Source organism: Hypanus sabinus, chromosome 3, assembly GCF_030144855.1.
Source record: "Hypanus sabinus isolate sHypSab1 chromosome 3, sHypSab1.hap1, whole genome shotgun sequence".
NCBI classification, from domain to species: Eukaryota; Metazoa; Chordata; class Chondrichthyes; order Myliobatiformes; family Dasyatidae; genus Hypanus; species Hypanus sabinus.
In genome coordinates this window covers 180,964,608-180,986,794 of record NC_082708.1, presented here as the reverse complement: position 1 = coordinate 180,986,794, position 22,187 = coordinate 180,964,608, and the positions used below count along the sequence as shown (strand labels likewise).

The following is a 22,187-nucleotide window of genomic DNA, read 5'->3' as shown; positions in this document are numbered from 1 at the left end:
CATCTGTGGCAAAGAATTCCACAGGTTCACCACCTCTGTCTAAAGAAATTCCTTCTTCTCTCTGTTCCAAAAGGACATCTTTCTATTCTGAGGCTGCACCCTCTAGACTCCTCCCCCACTTTAGCAAACATCCTTTCCATATGCTATAGATGTAGAAATGATAAGAGACTGCCCTTTGAAACTTTCTGCTGATTAAAATGCCATTACATCCTGAGCCAGCTCTTAAATTCTTGCTTTGAGTCACTGGTTGACTTCTGATCCTGTTACTAATTTCCCTCCTGAACTGGCTGGCCTGCGCTTTTTGCTTAAGTACGTGAGTCACATCTGGAAGTAGAGTAGGGTTTGCTGGTGAAGAGTCACTTAGCCAGATTGCACCCTATTCAGGCATGACTACAGAGTGCAGTTCCAGGGCTAAGTGTGGGTGAAGTTGAGGTAAAACTTGAGGTGTGGTGAGTAGCAGATGTGGCAAGGAAGAGAGATAGAGAGGATGAGTTAGAGTGCACAGGGACGCAACAGCATATAACTGTATATAGTGTGTGCTGTTGGTGACTGTTTGTTCCATGTTTGCACATTGGCCACAGAGGAGCATTGTTTCAATTAGCTGTATACATGTGTATCGCTGAATGACAATAAACTTGAACATGAGACCATGGGGACTGGTTTACATTCTAGGTAAAATCTGACCAGCATAGAAGGCAGGAGAACAAAAAAAAAAGAAGAGAAATGAGGAGTTAGATATCAAGCTAAACTTACAGTTTTGAATATCTTTTTCTATGGTCAGCAATAGTGGGAGGGTCACAAAGCTGCCTCCACTGAGGTCCCACACTACCACTAACAAGATGCCCAAATTTCAGTGTATTCCCACTTCTTACAGTCACACTTTACGCTGATCAGCTCATTTTGTTTTTAGTTCTGCTACTTAATTCATTCACACTCTCCCTCTTTCTCTCTCTTCCTCTTCTCCTTTCTCTCCCTCTCTTCCTCTTCCTCTCCATCCCCTCTGTCGCTCTCCCTCTCCCTCTCACTCTCTGCTTCCCCCTTCCTCTTCCCCTCTGTCTCCCTTTCTCTCTCTCTCTCTCTCTCTCTCTCTCTAATTCTATCTATCTTCTACTCACACAAAAAGACAACTCCCGACACTCGTTTTTTTTCATCTTTTGTCAATCATCTTAAACCTCATCTCTGTAAGAAGAGAGTTCCTTTTTGTCCACCACCCTGACTCTTTATGATGTTAAACATTCTTGAAGTCCTGAAATGTTTTTAATGTCTAAGAGGGTAATTTAAAATATTGAAATAAGGATTGGGTGGGCAATAGTACATTAACGGGCTAGAAGCTAGACAGTGCTTTGAGTGGAAATAGAAAACATTGGTGACTGTCTCTTTCTCTCCTTTAGATGGATTACGTACTTCAACTATTCATTTCCTTCACTCTGCTGGGAAGCTATTTGGCACTGGACAGATACCCAGAGAACCGTAAGTGTTGCAGCAACTGATCTTCAACCCACTGGGATCTAGGGTTAGAGGGAATTTTGAAAGAAATTCTGGTGATAGCAGCATGAGTAAAGTGTTAATCCTTTAGAAGTCCCGCAAACATGTTATTGACAGGCTGCTTAGGAAGGATAGAAGGAGATCGATTGAAAGTTCGCAAATAGAAATCGGTGTTAATTAACGTGAGAGGAAGGGTTTGAGTTAAGGAAACATCCAGGAATTTATTCAGAATGCACCTGGACCACATTTTCTCTGCAGCTGGTACATTTTATTCTGCAGCAATACACTCAAAATGCTGGATGAACTCAGTAAGTCAGGCAGCATCAATGGAAGGAAGTAACCAGTCCACATTTTGGGGCAAGGCAAGGTTTTCAGCATCTACAGAACCTCTTGTGTTTTTTGATTCTTCAGTGTTATTGCTTCACCATGTCCAACTTCAGTGCATTGTGCAATGATTTGATCAGTAAGAACAGGTATTCAAGATGTGCTTTTCACTGCATCTTGGTACCTAACTTTATCAAGTCTTATCCACTCTATCGAGGTCTTTCAATATTCGATAGGATTCAACAAGATCCCTCCCTCATTCTTCTGAATTCCAGTGAGTACAGGCCCAGAGCCATCAATTGGTCCTCATATGGTAACCCTTTCATTCCCGAAATCACTCTAATGAACCTGCTCTCAGCCCTCTTCAATGTCACCACATCACTTCTAAGATAAGGGGCTCAAAACTGCTCACAATACTCCAAGTGAGGCCTCACCAGTGCCTTACAAAGCCTCAATATTACATCCTTGCTTTTATATTCTAGTCCTCTTGAAATGAATGCTAGCATTGCATTTGCCTTCCTCATCATAGGCTCAACCTACAAGTTAACCTCTAGGGAATCCTACACAGGACACCAAAGTCCCTTTGCACCTCAGATTTTTGAATTTTCTCTCTGTTTAAAAAATAATCTATGCTTTTATTTCTTCTACCAAAATGCATGAGAAGACACTTCCCAACACTGTATTCCATTTGCTATTTCTTTGCCTATTTGCTTATTTTCCTATCATCTGCAAACTTGGCCACAAAGCTATTAATTCCATCATCTAAGTCATTGACAAATACTGTAAAAAGAAGTGGTCCCAACACAGATCTCTATGGAGCACCACTAGTCACCAGCAGCCAACCAGAAAAGGCTCCCTTTATTCCAAAACTTTGCTTCCTGGAAATCCATCAATGTTCTATCCATGCTAGTATCTTTCCTGTAATACTATGGGCTCTCATTTTGCTAAGCAGCCTCATGTGTGGCGCCTTGTCAAAGGCCTTCTGAAAAGCCAAGAATGCAATGTCCATTGATACCCTATTATCTATCCTGCTTGTTACTTCTTCAAATAATTCCAACTTGTTGGGCTAGATTTTCCCTTGAGGAAACCATGCTGACTTCAACGTATTTTAACTTATGTCTCCAAGTACCTCGAACCGAAACCACATCCTTAACAATCGACTCCAACATCTTTCCAAGCACTAACTGGTCTATATTTTCCTTTCTTTTGGCTCTCTCCCTTCCTGAAGAGTGGAGTGACATATCCAATTTTCCAGTCCCCTGGAACTATGCTGGAACCTACTGATTTTTGAAAGACCATTAGTCTTGCCTCCGCAATTCCTTCAACCACCTCTTTCAGAACCCAGGGGATTGCACCATCTAGTTGGGGCGATTTATCTACCTTCAGACTTTTCTGTTTCTCAAGCACCTTCTCCCTAGTAACACTAACTTCACTCAAACTTCTGATAGTGATAGTTTGCACAGTGAAGACTGATGCAAAATATTTATTCAGTTCATCCACCATTTCCTAGTACCCCCATTACTACATTTCTAGCATTATTTTCCAGTTGTCCGATATCTACTCTTGCCTCTCTTTTTCTCCTTATATATCTGAAGAAACTTTTGATATCCTCTTTAATATTATTAGCTAGCTTACCATTGAATTCCATCTTTTCCAGCTTTATGACTTTTTTTGTTGACATCTGTTGGTTTTTAAAAGCTTCCCAATCTTTAACTTTCCACTAATTTTTGCTTTATTATATGCCCTCTCTTTTCCTTTTATGTTGGCTTTGACTTCTCTTGATTGCCACAGTTGCACCATCCTGCCATTAGAATACTTCTTGTTTGGGTTGTATTTACCTTGCTCTTCCAAGTTGCTCCCAGAAACTCCAGCCATTGTTGTTATGCTATGATCCCTGCTGGTGTCCCCTTCTAATCAACTTTGGCGAGCTTCTCTCTCATGCCTCAGTAATTCACTTTACTCCACTGTAACACTGATAAATCAGACCTTAGCTTCTCCCTCTTAAATTGGAGAATTCTATCATATTATGATCACTGGACCTTAAGGCTCTCTAATCAATTCTCTAATCACCCAATCCAGAATAGCTGATGCCCTAGTGGACTCACCATGAGCTGTTCTAAAAAGCCATCTTGTAGGTATTCTACAAATTCTCCCTCTTGGGGTCCAGCATCAACTTAATTTTCCCAGTCTACCTGCATATTGAAATTCCTCATGACTGATGTAACATTGCCCTTTTGACATTCTTTTTCTATCTTCTGTTGTAATTTGTAGTCCACATCTTTGCTATTGTCTGGAGGCCTCTTTATAACTCCCAGCAGGTTATTTTTACCCTTGCAGTTTCCTTGGTCTACCCACAATAATTCTACCCAATGTCACCTCTTTCTAAGAATTTGATTTTGTATTTTATCAACAGAGCCACTCCACCTCCTCTGCCTACAAGCTTGTCCTTTTGGTATAATGTGCATCCTTGGAGGTTAAGCTCCCAGCTACAACTTTCTTTCATCCACGACTCATACCTGCCAATCTCTAACTGTGCTATAAGTTCATCTACCATATTCCATATACTGCATGTATTCAGCTATAATAACTTCAGTCCTGTATTCATCACCCTTTTCAATTTTGTCTTGCTTTTACATTGCAACTCTTCCTGTTGACTTCAATTTTCCCCTATCATCAGCGTCTCCTTGCTAGCAGTTTCACTGTACAACACCCTCTTTTTTTTTTTACCCAACTGTGTGTACGACAATAACAACCAATTCCAATTCTCACACCAGTTGATGGGGAAGACTTCTAACTCAAAAACCTAACAGAATTGGGTTTCATTTTGATTAATCTAATACAAAAATGCTTCACATGGAAAGATATTCAGGCTTCAGACATGGCACGAACTTGTTACCCTAAATAAGGATGTGAAAATATGTAGAAGGGTGGGTATTTTTTTCATCAGAACATGACAGATTCCAAAATGAAGAACGGACTAGAAAGGTTGTTTCCAGTATATAATCAGAATCATCAGAATCAGAATCAGGTTTATTATCACTGGCACGTGAGGTGAAATTTGTTAACTTAGCAGCAGCAGTTCAATGCAATACATAATATAGAAGAGAAAAATATTAATAATAATAATAAATAATAAGTCAATCAATAATACAGTATATATATATTGAATAGATTAAAAGTCATGCAAAAAACAGAAATACTGTATATTAAAAAAAGTGAGGTAGCGTCCAAGGGTTCAATTGTCCATTTAGGAATCTGATGGCAGAAGGGAAGAAGCTGTTCCTGAATTGCTGAGTGTGTGCCTTCAGGCTTCTGTACCTCCTACCTGATGGTAGTAGTAAGAAAAGGTCATGCCCTGGGTGCTGGAGGTTCTTAATAATCGATGCTGCCTTTCTAAGACACTGCTCCCCGTAGATCTCCTGGGTACTTTGGCTAATACCCAAGATGGAGCTGACTAGATTTATAAACCTCTTCAGCTTCTTTCAATCCTGTGCAGTTGCCATCTCTTCCATACCAGACAGTGAAGCAACCTGTAAGAATGCTCTCCACGGTACATCTATAGAAGTTTTTGAGTATATTTGTTGACAATACCAAATCTTTTCAAACTCCTAATGAAGTATAGCTGCTGTCTTGCCTTCTGCGTTGATATGTTGAGACCAGGTTAGATCCTCAGAGAGCTTGACACCCAGGAACTTGAAACTGATCACTCTCTCCACTTCTGATCCCTCTATGAGGATTGGTATGTGTTCCTTTGTCTTACCCTTCCTGAAGTCCACAATCAGCTCTTTTGTCTTACTGACGTTGAGTGCCAGGTTGTTGCTGTGGCACCACTCCACTAGTTGGCATATCAACAAATCTTAACAAGGAGAATGTCAAAAAAGAAAAAAAATATCCAGACCAAAACAAGGCAAATGTTTGTTCCCAGCATTGTTTCCTCTCTGTGGGCGTGCAGCTGCACGGTAACTAAAATGCTCTCGTGCACATAGTGTTTGTTGTTGCACAGCTGGAATAAAGACTGACGACAAAAAGCTTACAAAACAGGAAAGATTTTTTTCATTGTACTATATTTTGTTATACCTTTAATTGAGCAATAAAATCAAAAGTACATGGTTTTTCAATCTTCATTCTAATTATTCATGGCATACATATTACCAAAAGAAACTTTTAAAGTGCCATACAGTTTTCAGGCCTGCTCAGAGCAATGGTTGGTTTGTGCAGCCGCAAAAAATATTAGAGGGAATGTTGGTTTGCAATATAAGCTTTTTATGTATTACTATTTGTTCTTCTCAACACTTGCAGTCTCTCTTCCTTTGCTTTCCATTGTTTGTGTATAGGTTTTCATTGATTCTACTGTATTTCTTTGTTCTACTATGAATGCCCACAAGAAAATGAATCTCAGGTTTGTACAAGGTGACATATATACTTTGATAATATACTTGAAAATTGAACATTGAAATATCTTCAGTGAAAATGTTCATAGGCTGTAGAGTTTATCATTAGGATTAATATTTGAGGCAGAAGTAGATATAATATTTAGGATAATATTACAGAGACACAAAGGAGTTTTAAAAGGATCTTAGCTTTGAAATTTGGCTGCAGGATTTACAATGTGTCACAGAGACTATTTGACCCCATGTCTTCCTACGTTACTTTCAGTACTGCCTAGATGACAATAGAGCAGTTGTGGACTTTCTGTTCATATTGATGTGATATTTTATAAGGCATTGGTCAGACTGCACTGGAGTATTGTGAGAGGTTTTAGGCCCCTTATCCAAGGATAGATGAGCTGCCAATGGATCCAGAAGAGATTCATGAGAATCATCCCAGGAATGAAAGAGTGCTTGATGGCTCTGTGCTGGTACTCGCTAGAGTTTAGAAGAATGAAGGGGGGACCTCTTTGAGATCTATTGTATATTGAAAGGGCTGCAAACAGTGACATGAAGAGAATGTTTCCTATAGTGGGGGAGTCCAGGATCAGATGGCACAGACTCAGAAAAGAATTACAAACCTCTAGAACAGAGTTGAGGAGGAATCTCTTTAGCCAGAGGGTGTGAATCTATGGAATTCATTCTGTGAAGGCCAACTCATTGGGTATTATTTAAGGCAGTGGTTGATAGGTTCTTGGTTAGTAAGGATGTCAAAGATTACAGGCAGAAGGTTGGAGAATGGGGCTGAGAGGGATAATAAGTCAGCCATGATAGAATGTTGGTGCAGTTTTGATGGGGTATATGGCCTACTTCAGCTCCTATGTCTAATATTCCTATGTCCTTGTACAATTCCATTTGACCTCGAGAAGCGTCTTCAGCTCAAGGGGTATTTGGAACTGGGTGGGAAGTGGTGGTGGTGAGGGAATTTTGCCAAGAGTGGATCGAATTTACACCAAATTATACCTTCAAAAGGCAAGCTAGTTGTGACAATGAGCAAAGAACACATCCGGGAGCATTTGCACAGAAGGGAAGGATTAAGCTGTTAACTTGAGAAGCATTATGTTCTTGAATTGTGTTTGGGCAAAAGTGCTGAAGGTGAGTAATAGCAGTATTGTTGGAGGTGTTACTTTTCAGATGAGATTAAATTGATGAGTTGTGATTTGGCAAATGTAGTCAAGGCACGAGCTTTTCCTGTGGTTTGATGACAAAGGGCTGTTTCTGGAAGTGTCATCTTTCAGATGAGGTTAAGCTTCTCAATATCTCCTGGGAGTCATTGAAATTTAAGAAGGAAAGCAGGACTTTCAGCTCACGCCAACCATTAAATAGTTGGCAAATTGGCTCATCAGGTATCTGCCAACACTGAGAACTCTCATTAGTTCTGCTCCCTAACATGTTTAGGTAACTTTAGATAAGATAAAGGGATGGAAAGCACAGGAAGAACCAGAATAAAGAGAGTGTTTAGAAAGGGATAAGAATTTAACTTTAGGCAGCATGGAGACAAAATTGACAAGATGACTGAGGATGTTATAGCTGAACATGCAGAGTGTACAAAATAAGGTAGATTATCTCCCAGAGCAGATGAGATTAAAATGCGTTTAGCAATTGCAGGTACGATGTTGAAGGTAACATAGAGTCATTGATGAAAGAAGATCTCAGCTGGGAGCTAAACATCCACATACACATTCTAGCAAAAAGAGAGGCAGCTGAGGAAAGAAGGAATCTACAGAAGGACTTGGACAGAATGAGAGAATGGACAGAGAAATGGCAGGTGGAATACGGTGGAGAGAAGTGTGAGGTCATGCACTTTAGTAGAAGGAATAAAGCAAAAATTTTTGTGAATGGAGACAAAATTCAGAAACTGGAAGTGCAAAGGGACTTGGGAGAATTCTGTAAAGGTTTACTTGTAGGTTGAGTCATTAATGAGGAAGTTAATTACAGTGCTAGCATTAATTTCAAGAGGGCTAGATATAAAAGCACATGTGATGCTAGGCCTTTATAAAGCATTGACAGGACCTCATATGGAGGGAGCACTGTGAGCAGTTTTGAGCCCATATCTAAGGTTGGGTGTGCTGGCAATGGAGAGGATCCAGAGGAGTTTTATCAGAATGATTCCAAGGATGGAAGGGTTAATTTATGAAGTGTTTGATTTCTCTGGACCTGGACTCACAGGAGTTTAGAAAGATGACGGGGAGCTCATTGAAATATACAGAATATTGAAAGGCCTGAACAGAGTTGATGTGAGAAGATAACTTCCATTACAGGAAGAGTCTCGGACTAATGGGCAGAGCCTTAGAAAAAAGGAATTCCTTTTAGCACAGAGATGAGGAGGAATTTCTTTTGCCAGCAGGTGGAATTAATTGCCGTGACTGGTTTTGATGGCCAAGTTATTGAGTGTATTTAAAGTGGAGGTTGATAGGTTTCTGATTATAAATTAGAATATAAAACGTAACACACCACAGCACAGCACACAGTGCTCACAGTGTCATGCTGACCTTTTAACCTTTTCTAAGATCACTCTAACCCTTCCCTCCTACAGAGTGCTCCGTATTTTTCTTTTATCCATTTGCCTATCTGAGTGTCTCTTGAATGTCCCTAATGTATCTGCCTCTACCGTCACCCTGGCAGGGCATTCCACGCACCCACCACTCCCTTCGTAAGGAACATACCTCCGCCATCTTCCATTAGTAAGGGAGTCAAAGGTCACAAGGAGAAGGCGGTTGAGTGGGAAAAATAAACTAGCTATGGTGGAGTGGAGGAACAGACCGAATGGCATAATTATTTATTATGTTATTTATTAAGATACAGTATGGAGTAGGCCCTTCCAGAACTTTGAGCCATGCACCAATCCCCCAGTATAATCCTCACCTAATCATGGAACATGAATCATAAACCATACAGGCAGCACTGGGATTTGAACCTGGGATGTCTATATTGTAAAGCGTTGTGCTACCACTATGCTACCATGCCACCCTCCTATGTCTTATGGTCATATAGTCTTTGCTGCATCTTAGTCAATTCAACACTCTGGAGACTTTCAAATTCAATTTCGATTTTAATTGTCACTCAACCACCCGTGAATACGGATGAATACAGTGAAGGAAATTGGGTTACTCTTGAGATGCAGGTTGTTTTAACATCTCATATGAAGTAACAACAGGCTGAACGGCCTGTTGCTCCCCTGATGACAGCAGCCTTGATTTGTTTTTCCTTTGTACATGTTCCTAGAGCATAAGCACCAGTAAAACTTTCTGATCAGCTGGGTGCCTTCTCTCTTGCAGTGGTGATTGTGAAACGGACCAAAAGCACCCGGATTAACTGTGGTGAAGGTCAATTCATGACGGTCACGTGGAAGAGGAATGACGAGGTATCTGGGAACTCAAAGGAACTCGTCCTGGAGAATGTGGACCAGCCCCTGGCCGGGAACTATACCTGTTGGCAGAACGGTAGCTTGGTGTATCACAAATACCTAGTGATCAGTGAGGAAGACCAGTCACCCATCTTCCAATCCAAACAAGGTGAGCACACGCTGGGGACACTGTATTACTTGCTTCAGTGCTGGTTTATAGTATCACAGGCTCATCAATCTATTCCATCTAGTCCAATCTAGGTTCCAAGGATCCCTCAGTTAATGGAGGGGTCCATGGCATACAAAAGGTTGGCAACCCCTGATCTAGTCCATCTTCACAGTTCATTGCATCAGACAATCTACTAGTATCATCAGGAATGCCTACTACTTTGCTCATTCTTCTACTTTCTGGGACACAATACGAAAGCCCAAACATCCTGCCTCAAGGACAGCTTCTTCGCCACTGCTATCAGGCTCCTGGACCAACCACTCGGTAGTGAGGGTCCCTGTTGCTTTTCTCTGACACTGCTCTGTTGAGATTTGGTCAATAGTGGGGAAGATTTTTACTAATATTACTTCCCTAATAATGTCACAAAGCCGAAGAAAATACGCAACAAGATTTACCACATATCTCTTTGCTTCCAGTACAATGCCAGACCCGAAGCTTCACCGGTGTGATTACCTGCTCCTGGAAAACTCGGGGTGCTGCATTTTACCAAGTGAGGTACTGCCGAAGGTAAAGGGCGTGTTATCTTCTTCTGCTTTAACAGAGAACACTCTGCTTCTTGCTGCCATCACCTATTGCCATTCCTATAATGAGAGTTCCTCCAAGAGGAGCACAACTTTGTCGTGGTTTGGAGGGTTGCCTGCCTCAATGACCCAGGGAGGTATGTTGACTGGAGTCAGAGCAGACCTTTTGCTTTGGCTCTGGCTTCAGCCGATGAGGCAGGATCTATAAACAGTGGATATTTCGGGCTGAAACCTTCCTTCAGGACTGGAAAGGAAGGGGGAAGACAACAGAATAAACATTATTCTGCAAGTTAACTAACTACCGTTAACTGCCCCTAGTCTATAGGTGAGTGTAGCATCTCAGATGAGCTGATGAAACATGGGAAAGAATATATTAGTGTTAGCGTAAGGCCTGTATAAGTGGGTGCTTGATGGTTGGTGTGGACTTGTTTGGCAATGAACAGAGCGAGGTTGTTTCCTCTGGAATGTTGGAGGCTGAGGGAAGATCAAATGGAAACTTATAACATTATTCCAGCATCTAGTCTTCTGGGTCTCTATGGCCTTTAATCACCTCTTGGTTGACACCAGTAATAAAAGTGACCTTTCAAAGGCTGAAGACCAAAGTCAATGTGTCCGCGGTAGAGGCCAAAAGGTCAAGTCCATGAGTCCGATTCAGGGACTAGTGGTTGGAGACCTGAAGTCTGAAGGTCCGGGACCAAGGATTGGAGGCCTGTCTATGTGTGTGAAGGGATGGGGGTGGGTGTAGAAGGTTGGAAAAGAGGCTTATTTTGTTGTTCTTCTGTTGTTGTTGCCTGTGCCATTCTGCTGAGCACTGTGGACATGTGGTGTGTTGGTTGTTAATGCAATTGACACATTTCACCGTATGTTTCAATGTACATGTGATAAGTAAGTCATCTGATAATCACCTGTACATGTGATACGGAAGTCACCAGAAGCGTAGCAGTCAGCATAGCAGTGTGACAGCACCAGCAGTCCAGGTTCAATCCCACTGCTCTCTGCAAGAGTTTATACTTTCTCCCCATGACCGTGTAGATTTCCTCTGGGTGCTCTGGTTTCCTCTCACATTCTCTTGAGATGATCCACTTTTTTGAGAATTTTGCCATCGTCAAACCTTCGGTTTACTGATCAGGCCTTTCCCTCTTCCTTCTGTTGCCAGGAATTCCACACTGAATCCGGAGTGCAAATACAATTATCTGAATTACTCCAGCTCGGGCACAGACCACCACTTCACGTTCACCGAGGAGAACTACTCACCTTACGCAGAGGAATACCGACCCATCACTTTTATCGTGGAGGCTGTAAACAGTGTTTCCTATCAAAGTCTTCAAAAAACATTTTATGTTGGTGATATCGGTGAGTCCCTTTACCTGATGTTGACTGTGTGACAACAGTCAGTGCTAGTATCTCAAACAATCGGTCAAATCATTTCACTTTCTATCAGATTAAGAATATCTTTATCTGTCACACGTACAGATTGAAGCACACAGTACATCGTTTGTATCAGTATGAGGACTGCATTAGGCAGCGTGGAAGTTCTGATGCTAACATAGCCTGTCCACAAGTCGGTAACTCTAACCTGCATCTCTTTGGAATGTGGGAGGAAACTAGAGAATCTGCAGGAGACAGGGAGAACATACAAACTCCTTACAGACCGCAGCAGGAACCAGATCTGGATCTTACTAGTGGTGCTGTAAAGCGTAGCACTAACTGCTACACTACCATGCTGCTTATACAGTGATAGGGTCAAATGAGCCATATGACCCTTGATATTTTTATCAGCTCTTTTAAAATATTTAACACTTCAAATGTGTTTCTTCTGTATGGGAACTTGGCCCATAGCAACATCCAAACAGTTGAGTTGAACACCCTGGTTTAACTACCTGTTGGCCCATATGTTTATTTAAATATTTTGATGGTGGCTGCATCTTTGACCTGTGAACTGTTTGGGTTATGAATAGGGACAGGACCTCAGAATCAGCAATATCATCTATAACATACATCATGAAATTTGTTGTTTTGTGGCAGCAGTACAGTGTAATACATGAAAAAATTACTATCTTACATTAAATAAATAGGAAGATAAAAGATAAACAACTAATTAAATAGATAGATGGATAAAAGGTGCAAAGAGGAATAGTAAGGTAGTGGTCATGGTTTCAAGGACCATTCAAAAATCTGATGGCAGAGCAGAAGAACCTGTCACTTAAGCATTGAGTTTGTGTCTTCAGGCTCCTGTATAGAGTCATAGAAAATTCCAGCACAGAAAACAAACCCTTCAACCCATCCAGTCCATGCCAAACCATTTAAGCTGTCTACTCCCATCGATCTGCATTGGGACTGTAGCCCTCCATATCCCTATCATCCATGCACCTATCCAAACTCTGCTTAAACATTGAAATCGAGCTCACGTGGTTGCTGTGCTGGCAGTTAATTCTACATTTCCACACCCTCTGATTAAGTGCCTCCTCTCCGATTATAGTTATGAGAAAAGAGCGAGTTCCAAGTGGTGAGGAATGTTTATGATGGAGAATGTCCTCAATACTGAGGAGGCTAGTGCTCATGATCGAGCTGGCTGAGTCTACAACCCTCGGCAGCCTCTTTCAGTCCTGTGTATTAGAGCCTTCATGTCAGAATGCTGTCCAGAATATATCTGCGGAAATCTGCTGCTGTCTTTGGTGACATACCAAATCTCAAAATCCTATGAAGTAATGCCACAGGCAAGCCTTCTTCATGTTAGGCCTGGGATGGATCCTTTGAGATGTTGACACCGAGGAACGTGAAGCTGCTCACGCTTTCCTGTATCAGGAATAGGACTGGTGGTTTTCTTTTGATTCACACAATGACCTGTAGGAAAGACAAAACAGATGAGGCCCTCCATTGGTCAGGATCGACCATGGATGTTGCATCCCACCTGTTTATTTGATACACAAGCCAGGCCACTACAATATGGAGAGCAAGCTGTTGCCAATGTAGCAGGCTCCACCTCTCTGCGCAGCTGATGAATCCAAGGGAACGGCAGAGACTGATACACTTTTTCACCAGCCACCTTGCTGGAGTTGCCAATCAGCGTTGAACTCAACGTAGGACTGCCTTATGGTTGGAGTTCAGTTGTAGCCTCCTCTGTAAGAAGTCCATATGTCCTTCCCATCAGCACATTGGTTTCCCCCGGGTTCTCTGGCTCCCACAAGCCAAAGATGTGCCGGTTGGCAGGTCAATTGGTCATTTAAGTAGGGGTACCGGGTGGAAAGTGTAGGGGACATTTTGGAATTCTTTACACAGAGTGTGGTGGTGCATGCAATAGTGTTAGAGATTCACAGGCAAATCACGAGTGGGATCTGCTGCCTTATTTTGCAATGGCTAGATGCTTAGAGACTGAATTTTAGGCGAGTATGGATGCAGAGGAAAATTTTTGATAAATTGGCTTCTTGACTTCAGAAACCTAAGCCCAGACTTTCTCAGAGGAAGCTGGCATGATATCACAATAGTGCTGGGTCAGACAACTTCAACCTAGCTGGTGAAACCACATTTGGAATATTGTGTTCAAGTCTGGTCGGCTCACTGTCCGAAAGATGCCATTAAACTGAAGAGAGCGCAGAATAGATTTTCAAGGATGTTGCCAAGACTCGAGGGTGAGTTACAGAGTGAGATTGGGCAGGCTTGGACTTGGAACTTCAGAGCTTAAGAGAATGAAAGGAGATCTTACAGAGGCATATAAAATTATAAGGGGTGAAGGCACAAAGTCTTTTTCCCAAGGAGTGTGTATCAAAATGAAGGTGGCAGGCTAGAGAGTCGACAGTGGCAGCTTTTTTAACCAGGTAGTGTGTACGTGGAATGACCTTGCAGAGGAAGTGATTCAGGCAGGTACATTAACAACATTTAAATGATACTTGGATAGGTGCATGGATAGGAAAGGACATGGGCCAAATGCAGGCAAGTGGGATTAGCTTAGTGGGCATCTGGATTGGTGTGGATCTTGGACTGAAGGGCTTGTTTCCATGCTGTATGACACTACGGTGGCATGGTGCATCGAATGTAAACTGGTCTATAATCAATGTGGCCAGTCCCTGAAAAAGGGCTAGTCCTATACTACTGTGCAAAAACTCTTAGGCACTTATATATAAGTAGGATGCCTCAGACTTTTGCCTGCTCCTGTACTTGTTAAGAAGGATTGCAGAGTGAGTTCGTAAATCTGGTAGGAGCAAAGGATGTTGGGAAGGGCAGGGGGAGCGCTGCGAGAGGGGTGTAGGACAGGTGGTGGAGAAGCAGTACCAGGGGTGGGGTTGGCACGAGTGCAGACACACCCAGCCCTGAGACAACCTGGCAAGGAAATTTGATTTCAAACAATTGGTTTATTTATCATTACATAATGTCTCTCTGGTGCCTCCTGCTCTCTCCCCTCTCCCTCCTCCTTTTCCCAACAATGATTCCCCTCTCCCTGCCCCCTTCCCACTCTCAGTCCACAATAGAGACCCAGATCAGAATCAGGTTTATCATCACTCACATGTGTCATGATTTTTTTTGTCGCGGCAGAACAGTGTAATATATATAATTATGAAAGTCTTAGGCACCCTCACTATATTTACAGAATGTGCCTAAGACATTTGCATGGTACTGTATGTTTTGGAAAAAAACCCCTCTGATATTCATATCCTGTCAGGTTTTGCTTAAGGACAAGTCATGGGTCTAAAATCAGAAGCATGCCATTGAACATAAAACACAGTACAGGTGCTTTGATTCACGATGTTGTGCCGAACTTTCAATCTATTCCGAGATCAATCTAACCCTTCCCTCCTACACAGCCCTCCATTTTTTGATCATCTATAACTCTTCAATGTTTCTAATGTCTCTGTTTCTACCACCACCTCTGGCAGGGGGTTCCACGCGTCCACCACTCTCTGTGTAACAGCGATCGGTTTAATATAATGATGGGTTCAACATGTTGCATTTTGTTTTTTCCTCCCGCCACAGTGAAGCCAGATCCACCCCAGCTGCAATCAGCCGTCCGTCTCGGGAAAAACCTCAACATCTCCTGGCAGTATCCTAGCAACTGGGTCAAGCCCTACTCTTATTTCCCTCTGATCTTTCAAGTCCAGTGTGAACCCGTCAGGGGATGTGGTGCCAAGAAGTGTAAGGTGAGTTCGACATGTTCAAACATGTTTCAAAACCTCCCTCACATGCCTCCTCTTCCGACTCCTCCTCTCTGGGATATCAGGGTGACTAAAGTATTTCTAAGAAACCTCCGCAGGACAGAGACACAAGAGATTCTGCAGAATCTGGAACAGCAAAAAAAAAATTGCTGGAGGAACTCAGCATCTGTGGAGTGAATCAGATAGCCGACATTTTCAGCAAGTAGAGGTGAAGGGTCTCGACCAGAAATGTTGACTGCTCATTTGCGTCTCTGGGTGCTGCCTGACCCGTTGAGTTGGAGTCACAGAGTCAATTGACGTGGAAATAAGTCATTCAGCTCCACTTGTCCACGCTACTTTGCCCAGCGAGCACGTCCCTTCTGCCTGTATTGGGCCGATAGCCCTCTAAACTTCTCCTGTCCACTGACTTATCTAGATAATTTGTAAATGTTGATAATGTTTCCATCTCAATCATTATTTCTGACAGCTCATTCCAAAAATACACCAGCCTTTGTGTGAAGAAGCTACCTCTAATGGCCCTTTTAAATCTCTCCCCTCTGATCTTAAACATGTGCCCTCTTGTTTTTAGCAGCCCATCTCTAGGGAAAAGATTGTTTGCTCTTACCCTATCCCTGCCCCTTCTGATCTACCAGGTCACTCCCTCAATCTTCCAATTTCCTAGTCTATGAAACTGTTCCTTCTAACTAATGCTCCAAAGTCCAGGAAACATCCTGGTAAATCTTTCTTCTCCTTCCCTTTCTCCCCCAGACCACTCTCCTCTCCTAACAGATTCCTTCTTCCTCAGCCCTTTACATTTTCTACCTATTGCTTCCAAAGTTCTCACTTATTCCCCCTTCCCACCCTCCTACCTTCCCCCTCACCTGGTTTAACCTATCACCTGCCTGCTTGCACTCTTCCCCTCCTCCCTCCCCCACCTTATTCTGATCTCATCCGCCTTTTCCCTCGGTCCTGATGAAGGGTCTCGGCCCAAGATACCTGCTTTTCATTCCTCTCCATAGATGCTGCCCGACTTGCTTAGTTTTTTTGTGTGTAAATATTTTCTAGTTTAATAACACCTTCCCTGCAACAGGATGACCATAACTCCACACAATACTCCAAGTGTGGCCTTGCCAACACCTTTATATTATTGAAAACTAACTTTGAATTTTTGGCCATGACTGATGAAGGCCAGCATGCCAAACAGCTGTTGGTGACTCTCTGTGGACAAGTTTTTCTACTTATATGGTTCATCTTTAGTTTTTTTTAAATCTTGTTTTTATAAAAGAACATTTCTTGTTGAGATGTGATTGCCACATCCCTGAAAACTTTTATGGTCTGGAGGGGGCTTTCACATGATGTGCTTCAGGACTTTGGAATGATAAAGGGATTGCAAGTTCTTATTTTGTTTTATTTACAGATGCAGCATGATAACAGGCCTTGCCAGCTCAATGAGCCTGTGCTGCCCAATTACGGCCACGTGACCAATTAGCCTACTAGCCTGTACACCTTTCGAATGTGGGAGGAATCCAGAGCACATAGTGGAAACCCGTGTGGTCATGTGGAGAATGTAAAAATCTCCTTTTAGGCAGTAGCAGGAATTGAACCTGGGTCACTGGCCCTGTCATAGCATTATGATAACCACTGTGCTACATTCTCCACTCCACTCTCGGTACCCACTCCAGCATTGTCACAGAATGACCCCCCCAGAATGATTATAAAGTCTGACTCTGAAAGGAAACCAGAAAATACTGATATACTCTGCAGGTCAGACTTGACGAGGGAAGCTAATAGTTCAGGGTGATTATAATTTAAGTAATATCCTGATAGAATAGGCTTTCTCAGAGTCTCAGAGCTGAACAGCATCCAAGATGTCGGTCTAAACTGGTCTCATTTGTCTGTATTTGACCCGAGAGTAAGGGATAGCTGATGTTAAATTTGAATGAGTTTTGAATTTGTGTTATCCTCCCTGTTCTTCATTAGGATGTGCCCACGGAGATCAAACTTCCACGGATCATCATTCCGAGCCGTTGCAAAATCCACATCAGAGCCAAGGACAAGTTCCTGAATTCGCCTTGGAGCGATTGGAGTGACTGGGTGGATTCAAAGTACGAATTTGATTTCAATGTATATTTTGTCTCTCTCTCAATGTGTAAAGATACCTAATCTTTAAGGAGGCAGATATTCTGTAACCCTATTAAATTTGGCTGATTCACACCATTACTGGACACTGAAAGGCCTGGATAGAATGGATATTTCCTTTAGTAGGAGATTCTAGGATCTGAGGGCACAGCCTCAGTATAACGGGATATCCCTTTGTTTTAAAAAGATGAGGACAGATATCTTTAGCCAGAGGCTGTTGAATCTATGGAATCTGTGGCCACAGAGGGCTGTGGAGGCCAAATAATTGTGTGTATTTAAGGCAGGATTTTTGATTGGTAAAGGGGATAAGGGTTGTGGAAACCATGCAGGAGGACGGTACTGGACGTAGGTGTCTGGAGGGCTATGGTCCCAATGCATGTTGATGGGAATAGGCAGTTTAAATGGTTTGGCATGGACTAGATGGGCCGAAGGGCTGTTGTTTCCTATGACTCTGTGATGGATTGAACATTGGTCTTGATGGCATGGCAGCGCAGACTTGATTTTGCCCAATCCTGCTCCTGCTGCTTACGGTCCTACGTTGACTTCCCATGGTGCATCCCTGCTCTGTTTTTAGAGTCTCAGATGCACGAATTAGTTCTCGTGGAAAAATAACATGTGTGATTCGATTTGAGTCCTTCCCACATAACAGGGAAAGAATTAAAGTATGAAGCTGTTCAATATATTCCAGAAGTGATGTTCTGAATGGAAGCTGAGGGAGAGATACACAATAGCATTTATACAAGAGAGCTCACCTCCCATCTCGGTGGGGAGCTCATGAGGCTACAACAGGCATTTGTTAGAGTGATGAGATACTGTGGTACCTATGTTATTTGGCTCATAAACAGAGGCATGGAGTCCTAAGAGCATAAGAAATAGGAGCAGGAGTCGGCCATTTGGCCCGTCGAGCTGCTTTGCCGTTCAATAAGATCATGGCTGATCTGACCATGGACTCATCTCCACCTGCCTGCTTTCTCCCCATAACCTTTAACACCCCAACTATGCAAAAGTCTATCCAATCTTGTCTTAAATATTTTTACTGAGGTATGAGTTTGATTGTTGTTATGTCAACTGGGGAATTCAAATCCAAGTAATTAAATAAATCTCAAAGAGAAGAGTCATCATGAGAATCCATCTGATTCATTAATGTGAGAAGAGAACCTTTACCCTTTCCCAGGAATGCAACAGCCTGTTGGATACTTTGTTTTATTGGCTGAGGTACAGAATATAAGGACAGTGAGGTCATACTGGAATTGTACAGATCAGGTCAGAGCTTGACTTCTGTGTCCTGTTCTTGTCACGATTTTGATATAGTTATGCTGGGGAAGGTACAGGGAGAATTTACCTATGATGAAAGATTGCATAGAACATAACAGCACAGACCAGGCCCTTTGGCCCACAAAGTTGTGCCAACCTTTTAACCTAAATTCAATCTGACCCTTCCCTTCCACATAGCCCTTCACCCAACCCTCTTTGCGTAAAGAACTTACATCTAACATGCCCCCTATACCTTCCTCCAATTACCTTGACATTGTAAGACCATAAGATACAGGAGCAGCAGTAAACCATTTGGCCCATCGAGTCTGCTCTGCCATTCAATCATGGCTGATCCTTTTTTCCTTTCTCAGCCCCACTCCCCAGCCTTCTTCCTGTAACCTTAGATGTCACGTCCATTCAAGAACCTATCAAGCTCTGCCTTAAATACACTCAATGACCTGGACTCCCATTGCTGTGGTAATAAATTCCACAAATTCACCACTTCTGGCTGAAGAAACTTCTCTGCATCTCTGTTTTAAATGGATGCCACTCTATCCTGAGGCTGTACCCTCTTTTCTTAGACTCCCCCACTTGGGAAACATCAGTTCCACATCTACTCTGTCTAGACCTTTCGATATTTGAAAGGTTTCAGTGAGATCCCCCCCACCTTCCTAAATTCCAGCTAGTACAGAACCAGAGGTATCAAATGTATGATAACACTTTCATTCCCAAAATCATCTTTGTCAACCCCTTCTGAACCCTCTCCAATGCCAGCACATCTTTTTTTTCGATGAGGAGCCTAAAACTGTACACAATACCTAACAAATGGCCTCACCAGTGCCTTATAAAGCCTCAGCATCACATCCCTGCTCTTGTATTCTAGACCTCTTGAAATGAATGCTAACATTGCATTTGCCTTCCTCACCACAACTCACCTTGCAAGTTAACCTTTAGGATATTCTGCACAAGGACTCTGAAGTCCATGCTGAATTTATATTTTTATTATTATTCGGTGGACAGAAGTGTCTGAGGGAAGACTTAATTGTTCATATGAGGAAACTAGACAGAGTGAATCAGAAGGAAGTTCTTGCGTTTCTCATTAATTGCCCAAAAGAGCCATTGAAACAGATCAGTAGAGACCACCAAGGTCTTGAAAGGGCCAATAAAGAATAGCTGAGATGGAAGTATGGAACTGGTTTATGAGTGGTTTGGACCCCTTCTATGACTTCAGGCAGATCACTCACTTGCCTCTCCTGTCAACTGTCACCACCATCCCTCATCTTGACTCTTATCGCAAGCATCCTTTTGACCACTGAATCTCAAATGTTCGAATTACTGCCTCAACCCACAGAGGCAGAGTTCTTCTAAAGCAGGGGTGTCCAACTGGGGTCCATGGACCCCTCCATTAATGGTCGGGGTGCATGCATAAAAAAGATTGGGAACCACTGTTCTAAAGCGTTAGTAACCCTCGTCTCTATTAAGTAAGGTTTCGTCTCTAATTACCACCTTACCACATTAGATATGATCATAAAGAAATGAAAATTTCTAAATCTCTCTTTATTTCTCTTTTCCTTAGAAGTCAAAATAGCATGGCAGTAAATAGACAAGGCACTAGATGACTGAATGGAGAAGAGAAGCGAAGATGACTTTATCACAGTAATTTAAAAGGACCCCGGATCCTGTACACTAGAATTTACTATACTGGATTTGAATCGTAATTAAGTATATTAAGAACCAGAAAAAATTAGGAAAAATCATGCTCTCTTACAGTATTGCTGTCAGTGTTCCTTATGTACACTGTGCTGGAACAAAACTGCAATTTTTATGGACAAAGAAACACTCGTTATAATGGAAATTGGGCCAAATCGTAAATGCTTATTTAAAGAGTATTGTTAAATTTTCTTATTTTCTACCAGAGCAGATCTAAATATTTATTTATTTATTGTTATTTATTTATTTACTTACTTCCTCCCTGGAAATGCATAATGATATATTTTTAATGAGTTCCTTAGTAATATAATGATGTATTTTTAAAGCACATTCCTTAATAAAATAAAGATATAATGCCAGTCTGAAGTTTGATGAGATTATTATTCTACACTTATAGCTATGACTGCTTCACCTGCCCATTAAGCTCTCTGTAGATATATTGCCTTTTTACCATCTCCTTACAAGCGATTTTAAATCATATTCTCAACACGCATTAGCACAGAGGTGAAAGTAATGCTTTGCAGCACCGATGATCGATCAGAAAATTGGGGTTCAATTTCTGTAAGGAGCTTGTATGTGCTCCCCTGTAACTGTGTGGATTTCCTCTGGGTGTTCTGGTTTCCTCCCGCACTCCAAAGACGTGCGGGTTAGGGTTAGTGAGCTGTGACCATGCTATGTTGGTGCCAGAATTGTGGTGACATCTGTGGTCTGCCCACAGCACATTATACTGGCCGTTGACACAAGTGATGCATTTCACTGGATGGTTGGAAGTACATGTGACAAATCGAAGGTAATCTTTAGTCTTTAAATCTTTAAACTTTAATCAATGTCTCTTGCATCTAAAAACATGTACTTCGACCAATTTAATGGACTGTACACAGAGTTCATGATATGGTCCCTGCCCTGGGGCACTGAATGCATATTGGGTGAGCGTTTTACAGCTCATCTTCCTTCAGTCCTAAAGAATGACCCTGACTTCCTTGCGGTATGTCTCCATCTCATGCCCATGCGGACCTCACTGCCTTCGCCCTCCTGTACAGACCTAACAGTGTGAGTCAGAGTAAGCTACAAAGACGTCCCGGCCCAAATCATCCATACTGATCAAGCTGTCTACCTAAGCGAGTCTCATTTAATCCATATCTCTCCAAACCTTTCCTTTCCATGTCCCTGTTCACAAGCCTTTTAAGCAGCTTAATTATGCCCACAAAGTTCTGGAGGAAATACTTCTGTAAATTACTCCTCACATAGATAACTGACAAGTGAACCATAATAGCACGTTTGACCATAAATAGCATGTTTAAGGCTAGAGGGTGATAACAAAAGAGGAACTAAGACAAGGGATTGTTGCATCACTCTCTGGTATGGAGGCGCCACTGCACCGCATTGGAAAAAGTTGCAGAGGGTTGCAAACTCAGCCAGCTCCATCGTGGCCAGTGATTACCCCAACGTCAAAACGCAATGCCTCAACAAAATGACAACTATCATTAAGGGCCCCCAACATCCAGTACGTGCCCTGTTCACATTGCTACCATCGAGGAGGCAGAAATCCGAAGACATACGCACTCAGTGTTTCAGGAGCAGCTTCTTCCCATCTGCCATCAGATTTCTGATTGGGCAATGAACCCA

The 22,187-nt window shown here is 42.3% G+C and overlaps 1 protein-coding gene across 1 annotated transcript in view; it reads left to right on the top strand.

Annotated features, from left to right (window-relative positions):
• Positions 1-20,529, top strand: part of LOC132390956 (interleukin-12 subunit beta-like) — a 28,079-nt gene extending 7,550 nt beyond the window's left edge. The window contains exons 3-9 of the mRNA XM_059963488.1: positions 1,392-1,470; positions 9,515-9,751; positions 10,228-10,318; positions 11,489-11,685; positions 15,301-15,464; positions 17,439-17,563; positions 20,428-20,529. Of these exons, the coding sequence (XP_059819471.1) occupies positions 1,392-1,470; positions 9,515-9,751; positions 10,228-10,318; positions 11,489-11,685; positions 15,301-15,464; positions 17,439-17,563; positions 20,428-20,470 (936 nt within the window). The 3' untranslated portion in view covers positions 20,471-20,529. The remainder of the gene's footprint in view (positions 1-1,391; positions 1,471-9,514; positions 9,752-10,227; positions 10,319-11,488; positions 11,686-15,300; positions 15,465-17,438; positions 17,564-20,427) is intronic.
• Positions 20,530-22,187: the final 1,658 nt, after the last annotated feature.